At 44.1% G+C, this 19,669-nt stretch overlaps 1 protein-coding gene across 1 annotated transcript in view; it reads left to right on the top strand.

The window, feature by feature from the left end:
• Positions 1 to 19,669, top strand: part of MYBPH (myosin binding protein H) — a 38,758-nt gene that overhangs the window by 3,986 nt on the left and 15,103 nt on the right. Inside the window, exons 2-6 of the mRNA XM_015416423.1 lie at positions 1,365 to 1,499; positions 3,794 to 3,961; positions 14,594 to 14,682; positions 16,701 to 16,899; positions 17,439 to 17,578. Of these exons, the coding sequence (XP_015271909.1) occupies positions 1,365 to 1,499; positions 3,794 to 3,961; positions 14,594 to 14,682; positions 16,701 to 16,899; positions 17,439 to 17,578 (731 nt within the window). The remainder of the gene's footprint in view (positions 1 to 1,364; positions 1,500 to 3,793; positions 3,962 to 14,593; positions 14,683 to 16,700; positions 16,900 to 17,438; positions 17,579 to 19,669) is intronic.

Genomic DNA, 19,669 nt, shown 5'->3' with positions numbered 1-19,669 from the left:
ATTTCAGCATAAAAATCATATGAATTCATGAGGATCCATACTTTAGAATCATGTTTTTGCGCTGTTGTGGTCCAATCTGTGGATGCGTAATTTTTGTGGACTAACATATGATCTACAGCATGATGGTGGTTTTATTTCCTTTCAATGTAAAAATCATATGAATTCATGAGGATCCGTGTAGATCCGACTTTTACTTTTTTTCCATAAAGGGGACCCATAATATCCTTCACAAGTAGCTTCGGAGAGAGCTTCTCATGGTGTATCAGGTAGAGTTGGCCCTCGGAGGATTCATACACATACCTGCAACAGTTATTAATAAAATCAGGTAGAAAGCAAATGGGGCTAGAGATGGATGAGAATGTGTTTTACAGGGCTGCCTGAAAGTGATGGGAAGCCTAGTTGCCAGTGCTGTGCACACATGTTTGGATTTCGTGCCTGGTTTTGCAAGGGAGAAAACACTGTCATCACCTCCTCTTATACTATTGCTTTCCTGTTGCCCACATTAGCAGGATTTTGTGTATGATTTCAAACTGGCTTTCCCCCCACTTTCTTTCACATATCAATTTTTTGTAAGTGATGCATTCCTATCTAAAAGTCTTCATAGCATCTGTGATAATGTCCTAAGAATGTAGAATTTCATTAATCTGGTTTCTTTTGCCATTGTTGCATTGAGAGGTAGAGAAGCCACAATTGGTAAATTGCCCCCTCTGTAAGTATCATGAACCTTTCCCCCATCTTCTCACCAGCATCAAGGCTTTTATTATCCTGCCCCCTCCCATTATGTTTGAACTGGCTTGTGTGCTCTTGCCTCTGAAGAGGGATCTTGGTTGCATAGCATGGTGGTTAAGAGCACAAAAAGTTAAGAGCTGGAGTTTTCCAGTACAAATCACTGAAGGCAAGCCACTATCTCTCAGTTTCAGACTTTAGGGGTTGTGAAGATTATTGAGATAATGTTTATGGAGATCCTTGGGTCCTTAGGAAATGGTAATTTTCATGAATGGTTCAGCCAGCCATTTACTGATAGTTGAAAAATTTAACTCTTCTTCCTGTACCATTTTGCTGACTGGAAATTTCCCAGAAAAGACAAAAAGACAGGCAGTGTGGGTGCCTGTCTTTTTTCCCTACTGAAGTTTAAAGCAATTCAGGGGAGAAGGACATTTCTGATCAGGGAAGGAGAGGTAAAGGGAGAATTAAATCCTGCCAGGAGTACCAGTCATACAGTTCAGTATAACATGTCGTTGGACCTAAGCCATTAACCATAAAGGGGATTTCTAGGAGGAGAGTGCTGTGGATTAGTACAGAATAAAGGATGGATTGATGGGAAAGGCAAATACCTTCTAATGTATTTATACCTGTGGTGGCAGCATCCCCTGGTCAACCAGTGAATCTGACAGTGGACGATGTGAATGACAACTCTGTGACTCTGACGTGGGATGCACCAGAACATGTGGGTTCCAAGGGCCTGGATGGATACTTGGTGGAATACTGCAAAGACGGAAGTAGGCTTTACTCCCTTGTAAGCATGGAGCTGCATGTATGAATGTGGAAAACAGCACTGCATGTTGAGTGTAATTGCTTTATTCTGTATTGATGTATTCAGAAACAATAATCAAGAAAAAATGCATTATAGTTTTTGAGTGATGCTTGCTGAAACCTTGAAAACTATTTTGTGAGGAGTGCAAAATAATCTAATATTGTTGGTGCATAATGGATATGCTGCAAGTTTAAGATGAGGAAAGCTCAGAATGCCAAAAGAAGCAAATTGTAGAACTGAAACTTCTGAAGTAAGGAGGATAGCATCTCCTGTTGACAGTACAGTCCCAATCAGAAATACACTCTTTCAAGTCCATTGAAGTCAGTGAGGCTTCGAGGGGTGTAATTCTGCTCAGCACTGCACTGTAAGGCTCCATTCTTAAAACCAACTTCTTGGGAGTAAGCCCTGTTGAATAAAAAAATTACTGAATAGACTACAGCCTAAGTGTTGCCGTGCTTCAGTGGGTGAGAAACAGAACTGGCATGCTGGGGCAGGAAAAGTTGCACACACAGAACACCTGCTTACTGTGGAATTATTCAAAAAGGAAAGCTGCCTTTTACTCAGGAAGCTGCTGTATATGCATCACAGCCAAGATCTTAGCGTGCAGACTCTTGTATGGTATATCAATGGGAGGGGCTTTCAAAATGAAGGGAAGAAGCATGGACAATCTCCCTTGTCTCCAGCTTTTTTGAGGCCGGAGCCCTTTGTGTAGTGGTCATAGGTTCAACACAAGACTTTGCTCCCAAATGATGTTTCTTCCCTGAAGCATAGAAAATACAATGCAGCTATATTTTATATTGTTAAAGGTGTAGACTCTATATAAACTGTCACAATTTAAAGGCTGAATAATACTAAGAGCTTAGATGTTACATTTATGAGCAGTTTGGTTTACAGACCACTGATGGATTGATCTTGGCTGGCTTTTTTCCCTCACAAGAGTTAGCCTTACACAAGGAATATGCCATTATTATAAATAATCATCCCTGCTCTTTGAATGGGACAATTTATTCTGGAAATAAATGTTAATTCCAAAAAAGCTGATGGATTTGAAGTAGGTTGGCTAGCTGGGGGTGTCTGATGAGCTACAGCTGGATGAATAAGTTCTCATAAATAACTTATTTTTCATTTCATTCTTTCGTGGTTGTAGATTGCTTTCTGTATTTCAAATTGTTTGTTGAATATTTTATTTGAACCAGATTCAGCCTGTATAAATGCATCACTCCGTAGCTGCCTGGTGTTCTTAGAAGCCTTTTGTCATAGTGGTCATGGTCTTGGTAACCATTTGCTTGATGGAGACCATGGTCCAACTTACCTTTGTTGTGGTTAGAATCTGTCAAATTTGAGCCCAGAAATATACACTGTCAGTATAACATAAATGTTTAAAAAGATGGACTGGGCATGATCATGGAAGAAACATGTCCAGATGTTGCCAAGAGAACATTCCATCTCCAGCAGGGAATGGGATAGATGGAAAGTAAGAAGGAGGCCATCCGTGGTTCTTTGGGACATACCGCTCTATCAGATTTGGTTGGACGAAGACAGATCTGCTCAGTAAGGTGTGGTTAGTTTTTTTTAAAAATCCTAATCCTTTGCGTGTCTATTTTGATCCAAGTCCCATTGAATTCAATGGAGTTTACTCTCATATAACTTGCATAGGACTGTAGACTTGTTGTCAGGAAAGAACTCTGTAGGTGGACATGTTTTAAGGTTTTGTTATTTTATTTTGTTGTTGTTGTTCAGTTGCACAGTTGAGTCCAACTCTTCGTGACCCCATGGACCACATCACGCCAGGCCCTCCTGTCTTTTGTCATGCTCTGGAGTTTACTTAACTTCATGTTAATCTATAAGCTACCTTTAAGAACATAAGAACATAAGAGAAGACAATGTTGGATCAGGCCAATGGCCCATCCAGTCCAACACTCTGTGTCACACAGTGGCCAAAAATATCAGGTGCCATCGAGAGGTCCAGCAGTGGGGTCCCAAAGGGGCTTACATTCTTCTCCTTTCCATTTTATCCTTACACCAACCCTGTGAGGGAGGTTAGGCTGAGAGTGTGACTAGCCCAAGAGCACCCAGCAAACTTCCGTGGCAGAGCGGAGATTTGAACATGGCTCTCTCTTGCCCTAGTCTTGACATTCTAATCACTATACCACACTGGCTGATATGATGATGTTATAGGGAAGATTCCTCATCATTTTTTAAATGTTGTTTGCTAATGAACAGCTTGCTTCTAATCACTTCCCTCACCTGTCTTTGTAGCTGTAGACTGGGTGGCTGCCAATGAAAAGCCTTTCCTCTCTACCCGCTACGTAATCCGCGACCTAACATCTGGAGATAAGCTTCACATTCGTGTAAAATCCGTGAAGGGTGATGGAATTAGTGAACCTGCTGTCCTGGACCAGCCACTCCTTGTCAGAGAGATTCTTGGTACGTATCTTAGGCGCAGACATATACACATGTCGTGTGTTAGAAAACATCACTATTTGATTTAAAAAGGTAAAGGTTCCCTTGCTTGAAAGGCAGTTGAATCTGACTCTAGGGTTGCGGTGCTCATCTCCGTTTCAAAGCTGAAGAGCCAGCGCTGTCCGAAGACGTTTCCGTGGTCATGTGGCCGCATGACTAAACACCAAGGCGCACAGAACGCTGTTTACCTTCCCACCGAAGTGGTACCTATTTATCTACTTGCAATTTCTTGCTTTTGAACTGCTAGGTTGGCAGGAGCTGGAACTAGAGATGGGAGCTCACTCCGTCATGTGGCACACTCAGGTCTTGAACTGCTGAACTACCGACCTTCCACAGCCTGCAGTTCAGCGTCGTAACCACTTGAGCCACCGCAGCTCCTATTTGATTTAAACTTCAGTTAATTGTATGCACTAACATTGATTGTACAAGAAGGCTGTTTTGGTCAACAGTGGCTCAGTTTTAAATGAGAATAAATTCACTGCATTTTTGAAACCATACCTAATGAAGCAGCAACAGCAACTCTGCTCAGTGCTGTAATGTACTTTGGAAGCTGTATGGACATATCTTCCCCAGCTAGGAACCAAATACCAAGGAGCTGTGCAGAGGAGGATATTTTTGAAATTACAGCTTTCCCCTTCCCCTGTGTGGCAAGGTGCACCCGCCACCACCCTTCCTTTTTACACATGTATTCGGGGGCACAAGAGCTCTGCCTTCCTCTGCATCTGGTCTCCCTGGTTCCTTCAGTTCAAATGATGGCAAGGCTCTGTATGACCTTCATTACCTTTTATAAGTTTAGAAGTACCTTCAGCTTCTTCCAGGGATTGATACCCCTGTGCTATGGGGCGAGAAAGTATCTTGTGTGGAGTGTGACCCTGTATAACCTGGACAGCAGGATCGCGCTTCTGACTAACCTAATTTCAGTTTCCACTGTGGAGAGGAATTATTTTTAGACAAACCTGTTAATGGAAAATGATGAATGCTGGTGATGGACATCCTTATTGGTCAGCCAGTGTGGAGCTGGGTACTCAGCTAAAACGTGGCATGTCACTGGGCACAGACCGGGTTTACTGAAGGACTGCCTTCACCCCTTGTGTAGCCCTAACAGTAGGCAAAGAAGGGTGCAGCAACACTTTTTTTGGGGGGGGAGGTAAGAATTCAAAGGCAGTGTTTTTAAATCTGGCCTGATTGATTCTAATGCACAGTTACTATTAAGATATTGGCAAGACTTCTCCTGGCAGTTGTGTTGGCACTGGCAAAGCTGAGCTGGTGGACCATTTTAGCAAAATGTCTTGATGTGAGCAAATCATGTGCCACAGCTATATTTGACATACATCTGTATCTGAATATGGTTCTAAGTATATGCTTTAGAAACATAGAGTGCATTACATGGAGAGCTCAGATTCACACACTCTTCTTGCAGTATTCATAATTATGGCATTGTACCACAGAATATAGTACAAGATGCATTTTGACACTGGTGTTGCCCATGTTTTCCTAAAAGTTAAATTAGTTGGGAGCCCGGATTTTAGTGAATTAACTCAAAATACAGGCAGCCCCTTTCTGCCTACTGATCCCAGTTCATGTGTAAAAACCTGTTGCTCTGTGGATGCAGTTGAAGGGTTTGGGCATCAGAAGATATCTCTGAGGTTATCTAGCTATTAATGTGACTGGCAAAAGAGTATCTTTTCACAACATGCCTGTGTTTGAAGTATGTAAATGTGTTGGCAAAGTCGTTTTGTTCCCCCCCCTTCAGTGATTTAAATTCAGAATTGAGCTTGAGAAAAGTATGGTTTGGCTGAATCAGGGGTCATTTCGGGGGGGAACGCGGGGGAACGCAGTTCCCCCGGGTGAGGTGCGGGGGGCGGGGCACACGATGAAGCCCCACCCCCTGCTTCCGTCCGCCCCACTTCCAGCCCTCATTCAGCCAGGAGGAGGCAGGAGAAGAGGGAGGGTAAGTTGCTTCCTCCCCGCCTCTCCCCACCCCTGCCTGCCTGGGGCCAGGGAGGGCCCTCGCGGGGCTTCCTTGCACTCCCGCCGGCCTTGCAGGTCCACCGCCGGGCCCCTGATGCCAGGGGGTGTGGCATATGCTAATGAGTTATGCTAATGAGTTCCCCTAGCTCTTTTTCTACAAAATGACCCCTCGGCTGAATTATTCAGCATATTGTGATTGGTGTTGGGAGTTTTTATGTACTTGATTTGCAACTAGAAATTCAAGATCACATTGCTGTATTTTTTAAAAGAATGTTCTTGTGCTTAGTTCATGCTGCTGCTTTAGGCGCACTTCCAGGAAGAACTTCTGGTTGAACACCTGTGCTGTTCTGTAGGAGCAATTGCTCACAAAGAGTGCTACAGCACCTCACAGACTGAGGGAGTATTTACCCAGTTCGTATAATAGCCCGTTTCGGATATTGGCCCACCTGCATACCCACTTGTTGGTCTCAGACAAGCCATTTTCCTATAGAACAGAGGTGTCGAACTCATTTGTTATGAGGGCCGGATCTGACATAAATGTCACTTTGTCAGACCGAGCTATGTGTGCTATAAAATGTAATACAAGGTACCAGAGATATAGACTTTATAAAGGTGATTTCAGATGCCAAATGGCAATTGCAGATGAATGACAATTGTAGGCTTGGTTGGATTAGGTGTGATATGCAAAGGGGTGGTAGGTGTGGAGATACCTGCATTGGTATTGAGACTGGAAACCTAGGTCTCAATTCGGTCCAGGAGGATTCAGTCCAGGAGGATGCAAAGAATAAATGGACATAAGTCTGACATTAGAAACTACAACATTCAAAAAACAGTGGGGGGACGAATAAACTTCCAGGACATTCAGTTGCTGACCTAAGAGTAGTAGTTCTCTTACAAAGGAATTTCAAAGGGAGAATAGAAAGAGAGCCTGCTGAATCGCAACTGATAATGAAGCTCAAGACAATACATCCTCCAGGACTGAACTGAGACCTAGGTTTCCTGTCTCATTACCAATGGCTGCTATTGTCAGTCAGCATCTGAAATCACTCCACTGTCCAAGTTATTATTATTTTTTAAATTTTTACTCTTGATTAAATTGCAGGAAAAAAGGAAAGGGAGACATGTTAAACTGGAACATATGGAACCATAGATGTATTTTTAAATACTTAGCCATCTATTTTCAGTCATTAAACAATGGAATCCAATCCAAGTTTTCTAATTCCTAATCAGGGCTTTTTTGAAAGAAAATAAAAACAGAGAAATCTAATCTTAAAAAAAAACTTTTCAGAATAAGCCCAAATAATTTCCTTTTAATTCTCCTTTTCCCTTATCCCAACATGCCCCTTCCTTTTAACACACATACACGTGTGTGCGCGTGAGAGAGAGAGAGAGAGAGAGAGAGAGAGAGAGAGAGAGAGAGAGATCAAAGAAATCAGCAGAGCACAATGATCTCAATGTAAATTGTGCTTGTCAGAAGAATCCTCCCTCTCTCCCTCCCTCCCTCTGAAGAAGAAGTGTGCGTGCAGACAAAAGCTTATACCTGAAATAAAACTTTGCTGGTCTTAAAAGAGCCAAGGATGTTGCTTTCTTTTGCTCTTTCCCACCCCCTGCCTTTCTCCCAAAGGAGGAGAGCTTAGCCAATGGAGGGAAGCAAGGACTGGCTTTGTATCTCTCTTGTGCAAACAGGAAGCAGGAAGCAACAACTAAGGGAGCTGTAGGATTGCCAGCTCTGGATTGGGAAGTACCAGGAGATTTTTGGGGTGGAGCCTGGAGTGGGTGGGATTTGGGGCGGGGAGGGTCCTCAGCAAGGTATAATGCCATAGAGGCCACCCTCCAAAGTAGCCATTTTCTCCAGGGGAATGGATCATCTGGATCCCCAGGTGTGTGTGTGTGAGTGTGTGTGTGAGAGAGAGAGAGAGAGAGTGTGTGTGTGTGTGTGTGTGTGTGAGAGAGAGAGAGAGAGAGAGAGAGAGAGAGAGAGAGAGAGAGAGATGAAGTCTCCAGGAAGCAGGAGAGGAAGCTGTGTAAAAGTGAGCTGCAGTGCAGTGATGGCAGCAGCCTTGGGGAAGGAAGCAGGAGACAGCCAGTTGCTCATGGACTGGATTTGAACCTTGCAGGGGCTGGATCTGGCCCGCGGGCCACATGTTTGACTCTTCTGCTGTAGAGCATGTTTAATGCTAGTGTGGTATAGTGGCTAGAATGGTGGATTAGGACTCTGGGTAACCCAGGTTTGAATCTCCACCTCCAGATAGGGCTGCTACCCCCCAGGTTAGGGTAGGGTTTCCCCAGCTTTTGGGGCTCCAGTCTGCTGCTGGCCGGCGGGGAAGCCCCACCCCCAAGAGTGGCCACCCGCACCCACCCCCTCTCTTCCCTTTTGGAGAGATTTAAAGGGCTTTAGCTGATGGCGGGGCAGCAGTGAGCCGCCCGGCGGGGAGCACGTGGCCCGCCGATCAGCTGGAGGGCCTTTTAAATCTTTCAGCAGGGAGGGAGGGGGCTCTCACCAGCCACAGCTCCATTGGTTAAAAAACCCTTTAAAGGGCTGTTCTGCGATCGGGGTGGGGGCCGTGGTGCATAGGGCTGATTTTCCAATGGTGATTCGCTACTTGGGATTCAGGCCCGCACACCACTCGCCCTGAATTACTGCTGAGAAATCAGCCCTGTGTGCCGTGGCCCCCACCTCACTCACAAAAAGACCCTTTAAAGGGTCCTTTTGCGAGTGAACCTGCGGCTGGCAACAGCCCCCCCTTCCCTGCTGAAATATTTAAAGGGCCCTCCAGCTGATTGGTAGGCCACATGTTCCCCGCTGATCAACTGAAGCCCTTTAAATCTCTGCAGGAGGGGAAGGAGAGGAGTGGCTGTGGCTTTTGGTGGGGCTTGGGGTATCCCCGCCCACCCCTGGAACGCCCCCCAAATCCCCCCACCAGAGCGACAAGAGGACCTGGTAACCCTACCTCTAGCATGGAAGCTCATTGGGTGACCTTGGGCCCAGCTTGCCCTGTCTCACAGGGCCGTTGTGAGAAAATGGAGGGAGGGAGAATGATGTTCTAAAAGATGCTTTGAGTCCCAACTAGGGAGTAAAGCAGGATATAAATAAATGCATCATAAATGTAATTGCGAATGCTTTTTGTGTCATAAAATTGGACTATATATTCTTGCCTTGGGGATCAGACTAATAAAAGTGTGTTAATATCCCTGTCATAAAATACTTGTATTATCTTCCCACTGTGGTGACCTCTTTCTCTGTTACTTTAACTGTAACTGTCTAGTGACTGTGGTGGCAAAGAGACACATTAATTAAAAAAATTATGATACAGATTTATTAAAGCTAGGCATTTTGATTAGAGAATCTCAGAGGGGGGAAGAGAAAGTTCCAAGTGGTCGTTGTATATGGCACTCCTGGCACACTTAGGTCAATAGACGTGTTGTTTGTCCGATTGTATTCTCTTCTCACAACAACTCTGTGTGGTGGCCTAATCTGAGAGAAAAAGTGATTGAACCAAAGTCACCTAGAGAGCTTCATGGCAGACCTGGGATTGGAAGCCAGATCTTATTGGTTCAAGCTCACCCTGTTAGCTACTACAGGGACATCTGCATAGAAATATTTATTGGGGTGCACAGATTAAAAAACCCAATGTGGCACGTTTAACTATGACTAAATTGTGCATTGTGGTTTATGCAGGGGTCGGCAAAGTTATATATAAATCAGCTGTTTTCCACTGGGATATTGGATTTCTCAAGACTGTTACAGAGAAGTGTCAGGAAAGGATTCCAGAGCTAGTTGGATGGGTAAATGAAAATGCTGGTTTAGTTGCTGGCTGCAGCATTTGAGTTTGTCTGTCTCCCTTCTTGTATTGCCTATATACATATATACATATATACATATACATATACATATATATATATATACACACACACATATATATACACACACACACACACACACATACACACACACACACACACACACATATATATATATATATTTAAGATGCCAATGTTGGATCAGGCCAAAGGCCCATCCAGTCCAACAGTCTGTGTCACACAGTGGCCAGAAATACCAGTGCCATCAGGAGATCCACCAGTGGGGCCAGGACATTTCCCCAAGGACCAAGAAGACAGAGCATATTGTGCACACAATTCCTGAAATATCATTCCCCTTCATTTTAATCCTGGACCCTTCTGCACATGATCACTTTGGAATGTTTAAGCCTCAGAGGCACACATGGATAATTCCTTTCACACTCAGGGGACTGTTTGCAAATGAAGCAAGCTAGAGTTGCATCCCTGTTATTTGGATTCTAGGGAAGGCGATGACAAGGCATTAAACAGACACAACCATCTTCTGCATCTCAAGGGGACATATAAAGGTACAGTTCCACCATGTGCTCATATACACACAACCTCTTGCCTTAGAGTTAAGACTAGGGATTCAGACGCTGCAAGGAATATGTGCTGTAGGGTGAAGGACAGCTTGTCCTTGATGTTTAGATACTGACTCAATTACCCAGGAATGTTGATAGAAACACTGTGCATAGCAGAGCATGTAAGCACATATGCAGCTCTGGTTTAGGGTGAATGCAACTGACCATTTAACAAATTGGGAGCCAGTTTGGTGAAGTGGCTAGGTGTGTGGACTCTAATCTGGGAAAACTGGGTTTGATTTCCCACTCCTCCACAGCTGCTGGTGTGCCCCTGGGTCAGTCACAAGTTCTCCCAGAGCTGTTCTCTCACGAGCAGTTCTCAAAAGTTCTCTCAGCCCCACCTACCTTACAGCGTGCCTGTTGTGGGGAGGGGAAGGGAAAGGAGATTGTAAACTGCTCTGGGACTCCTAGTGAGCGGCAGTGTATAAATCCAATTTCTTCTCTTCCTCCTCCTCCTCTTCCTATGGTAGGCAAAAATCACAGGGATCTGTACAATCTTCCTTGGAAAATAATAGTCTGTATTCAGTCTCAGTCCTGCATTAGAAGACACTCAGTGCAATCTTAAACAAAGTTACACCCTTCTCAGCCTGTTCACTTCAGTGGATTAAGAAGGGTATAATTCTTTTCAGGATTGCACTGATAGTGAGACAGCAGTATAAGTGTCTGTAGAGTGCTTTCCATTTAGTATGCAAGAGTTAGTGATACCATTAGCCCTAAAAATAAAAAAAAAGTATACTAAAGTATCACTACAGAATAAAAACCTGAAAATCAACAATACTTGTGTAGTTATACCGTATAAAGGTAACTCAGTTACCTGAATTGCATCGGAATCAATTGCAAGATGATCAAAATACATGCAATGTTTTGTTCTAGCCAGAACTGAAATGGCTACATGTTGGGTCACCTTCATATTTTCATTAGCCACTAAAAACAAACAATTTTCCAACAAATTGGAGCCAACGGAACTGATCCTATAACAGAGAAGGAAGACATTTTCATTGCACATTTTAAGAGGACAACTAAGGCCCCGTTCACATGGAGCATTTGCCACGCTAAAGATACAGATGATAGGTGGATTTTCTGGGCGCGATCACACCGCAACATCTGGGAAGTGTAGTGCACCCATGGCTAACCCATGGCTTCATGCTGAAGATACGGAGTAAAAAACTAGTACTTACGATGTACTAGTTTCCGGAAAATGCAGGGCAAGGGCGGGCGTCTGATCGCGTCCCATCCTAGTCCCGTCCCAAACTGGTGAGGGTTTTTTTAAGTCTTCACAGGATGCGCACAAACGATCATGCACATGCTCACCTTTTGGTGAGGAAAAAGAAATCCCGTTTGCCACGGAAGCGGTGCCTGGCGATTGCTGGTGTGATCACGCAGTGCTGCTTCTTTGCCGTGCTGCAGGATAGCCATGTAATCGGCACCTCACGCCCTAACCACGGGACCTCGATGGGACGTGTGATCAGGCAGCCATGCATTATTTTGCTCTGGGGTAAACAGCCATGTTTCCCCCCCGCATTTTCCGACCTGTGTGACCAGAGCCTAAGCAAGTAATGTGTATATCCTCTGAGACTCCCTCTTCACATGTACAGAGACAAAAATGGTTTCCCCGTGTTTCCCAGCAAAAGATTGCAGAAGGCATTTGTTGTAGTCTTAATAAAGTAAGTGGAGTCATTGCTGAAAATCTAGTTGTATCACCCAAAGATTTATCATAGTGTTGTTATACTTGATCATTGAATTTCCAGGGTGTTGTATCTGCATTTGGAGCAGCAGAAAGGCCACACTGGGGGAATGTTTTTCAGTTCCATTTTAAACTAACTTTTTATAGCCAAAATCTTAACCCCTGTAAGATAATTTTCTGAGAAAGGGTGCTTATATATTATTGGATATGCATTTGGAGTAGAGCTTGTGGAGTGGGACTTTCCCAACTTCTTTGCCAACCAACTGAGCTCCCTGAAACATTTCTGGGTCACCAAGTCCTGGACAGCATAGGAACAGTGATGGATAAAAGTGGAAGGAAGAAAACTGATGAGCAGAAATGAGTGTGCAGGGGGGGGGGAGCAAAGTAAAAATCTGCGGCAGGACTAGGATTGCCAGGTTCCCCCTGGCCACCGGTGGGGAATTGGGGGGTTGTAGGGTTGTCAGATCCAGGTTGGGATACTCCTGGAGATTTGTGGGTGGGGCTTGTGGAGGACAGGGACCTCAGTGGGGTACAATTCCATAGAGTCCACCCTCCAAAACATCAGTTTTCTCCAAGGGAACTGATCTCTGTAGTCTGGAGGTGAGCTGTAATTCTGGGAGATCCCCAGGTACCACCTGGAGGCTAAGAAAACAAAACACACTGTGAAAAAACAATTTCTAGGAATTGTATATAAAGACTTCTGCAAACTTATTTGTCTGATAATTATTTTAAAGTTAAATACAATATTATAAGAGAAGAAAACTTTATAAAGCGGAACTTTGAACATATGTGTACATGTCTTATGAAAAAAATCTTAAACATAACATATATGTGTACCATATCAAAGGACAAAAGACAAGGCACAACAAAATGCAGAACAGAATACAAGTCAAACAAGGTTGCTTAACAACATACAAAACAACTCAAAGAAAAGTTCAGGCACCGGGATGACTTGTGCTTTCTGTTCTTTTGGCAAGCAATGATTTAAACTTTCTGTGGATATGACTTTCTAACAAACTATCGTGTCTCCCAGGTAAGGTCATATTTCCAATCTTTATTAGAGTCAAGGATAAGGATTTTCATATGGAGCTCCCAAACATCATGAAAACTCACACCAGTTCCCATACATGAGGAGCAAGCTGCTTCAAACTCAGAAGGGCCATTTAACAAACAGGGGAAAGCACTGGCGTCTTGATGGGGTGGTGGTGGAAATCCTCTCAGTCCTACTGGGTTAGCCATACTATAAAAGTCTGAAACTTCTGGAGCCAAATGTGGCTCAGTAGGATGGCTCCTTAAGAAAAGAAAATGAAACATTAAATTTAAGGTATAAGGAAGCAGTGGGTAGGATGTTAGAATAACCAGTATGTGAAGGGAATGACAGGCAAGGATTTTTAATGAGACTAAGAGCTTCTTAAGAGATGCTCTATGGAAAGAGAAATAATAGAAGTGAACAGCTGCCAAAAATCCAAGGGCAAACCATGCCCTTTCATTCAAACAGTGCAAGTGTTATGCCAGTGCACTAAAACAATTGCTTAGAGTGCTCCTGTGTATATTTACTACTTATTTCTGAGAACTTCTGTACGTCCCTTCCTTAAAAATTACTCACAACGAACAGTGTTTGGGCTACAGAAGTTTTATGGATTATTAATCAACCTGTCAATTTTCAGTTATATTAAGTTGTCTGTTTCAGTTATGCAAGTGGACTTTCTTATACTGGCTCTTTGTGGATCTCTTGCTCTGGATTTTGAGATAGTTTATCTCTTTAAGAATAAAAGTTTGCTGACCCCTGCTACAAAATAAGCAAAAAAATCTTTTGTGGAATTAGGGCTTGGGTTGAGCCTCAGTCCTCTTATAAACCTATGTGACTTTAATTTCTATAGCAATTAGCCTCTATAGTTGAATCTGTGGTTCTGTTTCCCAGGAGGCTTCAGGAGGACTCTGCTAAGTGCTGTGGCCTTCGGGTACAGATAACTCTGTACATGCCTTTTCGCCTCACTTGACTTTTGCCTTCTGGGCATGTTTATACATTGCAGAGGTTAGGAGTCACTATCAAATTCTAAATAGAGTATCTGTAACTAGCTTCTTTGACCCTAGCTTAACCCTGACTTTCCTTGACTGTCCTGACCCCAGAGATAGAACTTTGTCGTGTATGTCAGAGATGTATGTCAAGTGCTCATCACAGACTTGACTGACAGTTGCATTAGCCCTTATCGTTGGAAAAGGGTACTTAATGTCTGAATTTAGTTTTGTTCCTGGTTGTTCTGGCCAACCACCCTTACGTTATGGGTCTTGACAGAGCAACCAGGGATATCCTTTATAGAAGCTTACTGCACCCTTAATTTCCCCAACACTTTACCTTCGTAATGCTGTGGAATCCAGCTGAAAATTGGCAATATGTATATTTGGGGGGCCCTTCTTAACCCTTCCCTGAGGGTCCCAGGCTGAGGGAATTCCTCTGTGATTTCATGGTAAGAGGTCTGCAATACCACTGACTGTTTGGTATAATTCTGCTTTATCCAGAACATCCCAAGATCCGATTGCCACGCTACTTGAGGCAGGTATATATGAGGACTGTGGGACAGACGCTGAACCTGCTGATTCCTTTCCGGGTAAGTGGATAATGTTTCCAGTTAATGGCTGGTTGTAATTTGGACACTGTTTGAGAAAAGCTTTTTCATAGTAGTTAAGAAACTAATGAAGGAGAAAGAGAGAGACAACAACAGAAAAGATGCAGACTTTTAGCGAAGTCCTAGGTGGGCTTCTTCAGGCATAACATCTCAGGTGTTGAGGCAAGATGACTGATCACTGTGACCAACGTAAAATGGGGATTTGTTGAAGTTCTGAAAAGAAATCCAACTAGCTGGCCCCAGATGTCAAGTGAGAGAGAGGAGGCATAAAAGGAAATGTTGGTGCTTGAGAAGATATTCATACCTGTAAAAGCAAGGGCTGTAAACAGTTCTGCAAAAGCTACTGAATTTGAGAGTGTACTATGTGAATGATCCCAAGCAGTGTGTGACGAACACAAATATTTCAGAAAGGCAAGTAAATACAACATGCAAGTAATACAACATCTGTCACCATCCTAATTTCAGGAGACAGACAAAGATGGGTAGCCATGTTAGTCTCTCTGTAGCAGTAGAAAAGAGCAAGAATATCCCCTGACTCAAATTTTGTTAGCCTTTAAGGTGCTGCTGGACACCCAAAACACTGTTTAAAACATGTCATATTTGAATTACCTCAGCACTGTGTTCTGACAGTTTCTTTTAAAATCTTCTGATTTAAAGACCACTTGCAAAACAAGCTTCTTTGACAGTGTAATCAAGTCTGTTATGTATGTTCAGAAGGCAGAGGCGATATGCTTCAGTCTAACTCTCAGGGACTGGGGCCCGGAGCCTAAAATAACTCCCTGTCAAAAATAGCAAGCCATATGGCTTACAGTATGGTATGGAACTGATAGCAGTCCGTGCTTTTCCTTGGTTCTAGGGTAGATGCATTTGTAGACAGAGGCTACTGTGAATCTATACCCCTTCCTTAAAGAGGCAGCTGCCAGAAGCGTCTTTGAAACACATTCATGCTGGTAATCCACAAGGGTCCTATGAAAGGGTGTTGATAAAATGCAGCCCCCTTTGCTAGGATGGAAATATGCCTGCTGTTCAAGGCATCTAGGATATGGGTGGTGTTAAAATAAATAAGTGTCTGCAACTGTCCTCCCTTGGTGAATAAGAATCTGAAAAACGTAGGGTTGTTGGGGGTTTTTTTGTGCTTCATAGCTAAGTCACAACAAGAATCTCAGAGCAATAGTGGGTAAAGTTTTTGCTGCCAAACAGGAGTGGCACTGACAAATGGAGTCTTATCCAACGAGTTCTTCAGTCTTTAGGACAAAAAAAAATTGTGCACTCTTATAAATCAATCTGGTTTAGGGTGGAACTGGAGTTCTATTGTTATTCTAAATTACTTATCTTTGTTTTTCAAGTGCAAAATATGGGGCTGGTTTTAGGAAGGAGAGAGGGGGTTAATGGGAGGGCTTTTAGCTCTTTCCTTCGCTGCCATTATCCCACTGGGGAAAAACCCACCCTGAGCCATTTATATCCCCACGGGGGTGGGGTGGGGGGAGTCTGCTAGTAAAACTAACATCCCCCTTCCAGGAAGCAGCCCAACTATGGGGATTTGGAGAAAGTACATATAGAGCTGGATGCAAAGTTGAGTTTCTGTTAGTGGAATGGAGTTTTTCTTTCTCTCTCCTTTTGCTGCAGCCCTATCACCTCTCTAGAATGGTCTCTTGTCCCCCAGGAGAAGCATTTTGGGGAGATCAGTGGCAACAGGAAGAGTGGAGGCAGGAAAATTCTATTCCTTTGATGGAAATGCTTTCCATTAACAGGGAAAAAAATTAGTCTGGATCCAACTCAAAGTCTTTTAAAATGATCAAGGAACTAAAAGTAATGTGTAGTTCTGCCTTGAGATCTGCCATATAAGACAGCTTCTAAATTCTTACTCCAGACATCTTTTTCACTAGTGTTTTACTCTGGACCATCATGCAAGACTAACAGATACCCATTCTAAGCAGCAGTCGCCAGATAAACAGAACACTACTGAATTTTACCATTATCTTCCCGTGGACCTTCCTTAGGGAAAGCCAAAGCCACAGGTGACCTGGACCAAAGGAGGCCAGCCCCTGGATGCCAAGCGAGTGAATGTGCGCAACTCCGAAAAGGATTCCATTTTCTTCATCCGCCAAGTACAACGTAGTGATTCTGGGAAATATGAAATAGTTGTTAAGATCTTAGATGAGTTAGAAGACAAGGCCACCATTGATCTCCTTGTGATTGGTAAGGACTGCAGCAATGTTAACCGTGTAAAGCACGGTTCCCCAACATGGTGCCCATGACCACCGTCTCTCAGAATTCCAGAAGTGTCCACAAGCTCAAAAAAGGTTGGGGACTCCTGATCTAAAGGGTGATGAGCTCAGTGGCAAAAGTCCCCAGAATATCCTTTCACATTTGGTACTTAACTGGACCGGGTATGACTGAACATTGGATCTTATAATGTCAGGAAGTTGTTTACAGTGATGACTCCTTTGGTAGGGGATTATATAATTAGGTGGGAGGAAGGTATTGTGCAAAAGACATTAAAGGGTTTGTTTCCAGCATGAAGGCTACAGCAAAGTAAAGTGGCAGAAAATGGGATTTAGGGAGCAGCTCATCACAAGCAAGGACTATATTGTAGCTTCCCTCCTTCGGCTTCATGGCTGCTGCACATGTTGTCTGGTGCCTTCTGCTGCATTGCTCTAGTCTACCCTGTGTACTAATAGCATTGCTGTGATGATGCTTTGACAATACAATATCTACCTTGTGTGTCTCCTTTTCAGAGAGACCCGGCCCTCCTGAGAACCTGAAGCTGGTGGACGTGTGGGGCTTTAATGTAGCACTGGAATGGAGCCCACCCAAAGATAATGGCAATGCTGATCTGAAAGGCTACACAGTCCAAAAGTCAGATATGAAGACTAAGGTGGGGCTGTGGCTCAGTGGTAGAGCATCTGCTTTGCATGCAGAAGGCCCCTGGTTCAGTTTCCGGCATCGCCGGTGTAGAAAGATCAAGCAGTACATGATGTGAAAGGCCTCTACCGTGGGCCATGGACAGCTGCTGCCAGCCAGAGTAGATCACACTGACCTTGATAGACCAATATTTTTACTCAATGTAAGGCAGTTGGGAACCGAGAGGGACACAGCCCAGAAAATGGGGCAGACTGGGAATTGCAAGAATTGACCATTGTCCCAGCCCATGTTTTATTAGCTAAACTCAATCTAAAATCTGTGACCCAGCACAGAAGGACCAAAAGTGCTGTTGAACCGGCTGACACTCTCACAGGCTTGGAGATTAGATTTGCATCCAAAGCAATGAGGACTGTAGAGATGGGAATAGCTAAGAATGGATGTTGGCTGGCTGAAGTAGTGAGGGCAGCAGAGTAGGCAGCCAGCCTCCAAGTGTGCGGTTGGAACAATAACATTCTCTTCCTGACCCCTTCAGGCATCTGTTCAAAGAATCCTCCCTATTGAATGGCATCTGGGGTGCCGGGTTGCAAGGCGAATGTCACGCAGAGTAGTAATGGCAAGAGCCTTTTGAGCTGAATTTGCAAACAACTGTTGCCTGTTGTGTCAGCAGCAACTGCTGACTCTCTGCAGGCAACGGTGCCCCACGGCATTACAGGCTTGAGCCGTCCAAGGCTTTGTGGGACAGCTTAGGGCATTCGGCAGTTGATACTGTTTGTCTGGGCAAAGGCTCCTGGCATAGCCCTGCTCCTTTCCCTCTCTGGAGGTGACAGAGGGGAGATGCAGTGAAGATGCCAAGCATATGCCGATGGCAGATGCTGAAGAAGCACAGAAAGTTCAAGTTCACTACCACTATGGGGTCCACAGTGCTTGTTTTGAATGCCACTTTGAATTGCTTAATGAAGGCTAGTCTAGAATGAGAGGCATTATTGGAAGGGTGTGGGACAGAACCAGAGCTTCCTTTCTGCTTTTTTGAGTGAAACTTGTATAGAAGCACAGCTTATATATAAGGATCAGAAACTGCCAAAGAAGAACAGATAGCCAAAATTCACCTCACCACCTTCAAGAGAGGATATTGCCAGTATTGGTGCCAGTTTAAAAATTGCCATGAGGCCTGACCCTGATTGGGCCTACTATGTGATCTTGCCCCACCTTTCAAATGCTGAAATAGCCCTTATGACTATTTTGGCACTTGAAAATATGTGTGACGGGGGTGGGAGACAAGAAGGTCACATGGTGTCGCTGTGCCATCATCCCCAGGTAGCAGTTTTTAAACGGCTAAATTCTTGTCTAAAATGGCAGTGGCCACAAGTTGTCCTGTGCTTGCCTGCAATGTGTAGATTGGCTCCTAGAGGAATCTTGATTGTGGCAAGGGGTAGATCAAGGATATGTACACGTTAAAAGGTAAAGGTTCCCTTGCTTGAAAGTCAGTCGAATCCGACTCTAGGGTTGCGGTGTTCATCTCCGTTTCAAAGCTGAAGAGCCAGCTTTGTCCGAAGACGTTTCTGTGGTCATGTGGCCGGCATGACTAAACACCAAGGTGCATGGAATGCTGTTACCTTCACACCGAAGTGGTACCTATTTATCTACTTGCAATGTCTTGCTTTCGAACTGCTGGGTTGGCAGGAGCTGGAACTAGAGATGGGAGCTCACTCTGTCATGCGGCACACTCGGGTCTCGAACTGCTGAACTACCAACCTTCCACAGCCTGCAGTTCAGCGTCTTAACCACTTTAGCCACTGCAGCTCCATGTACATGTTAGGCAACAGCAGAAGAAACTGTAGCTGGCTTAAGAAGCTCTGGCAAAAATAACTGTGGAGGTGTGATGTAGTCAAGGAGACTCAGACTTAGCCTTTATAGATTATCTTTTCAGCCAACACACAAAGAACCAGTGTGGTATAGCGGTTAGAGTGGCAGACTAGAATCTGGAAAACAGGGGTTCAAATCCTAACAGTACTCCCTGGGCAGCCTTGGGGCCTGTCACAGTTTCTCAGCCTAATCTGCTTCACAGGGGTTCTGTGAAGATAAACTGGGGGAAGGAGAACCATGT

This window comes from Gekko japonicus, unplaced genomic scaffold, assembly GCF_001447785.1.
Source record: "Gekko japonicus isolate JY-2015 unplaced genomic scaffold, Gekko_japonicus_V1.1 scaffold1812, whole genome shotgun sequence".
In the NCBI taxonomy this organism is placed as follows: Eukaryota; Metazoa; Chordata; class Lepidosauria; order Squamata; family Gekkonidae; genus Gekko; species Gekko japonicus.
The sequence above is the reverse complement of the archived record's forward strand: the minus strand, read 5'-3'. Positions and strand labels throughout refer to the sequence as shown.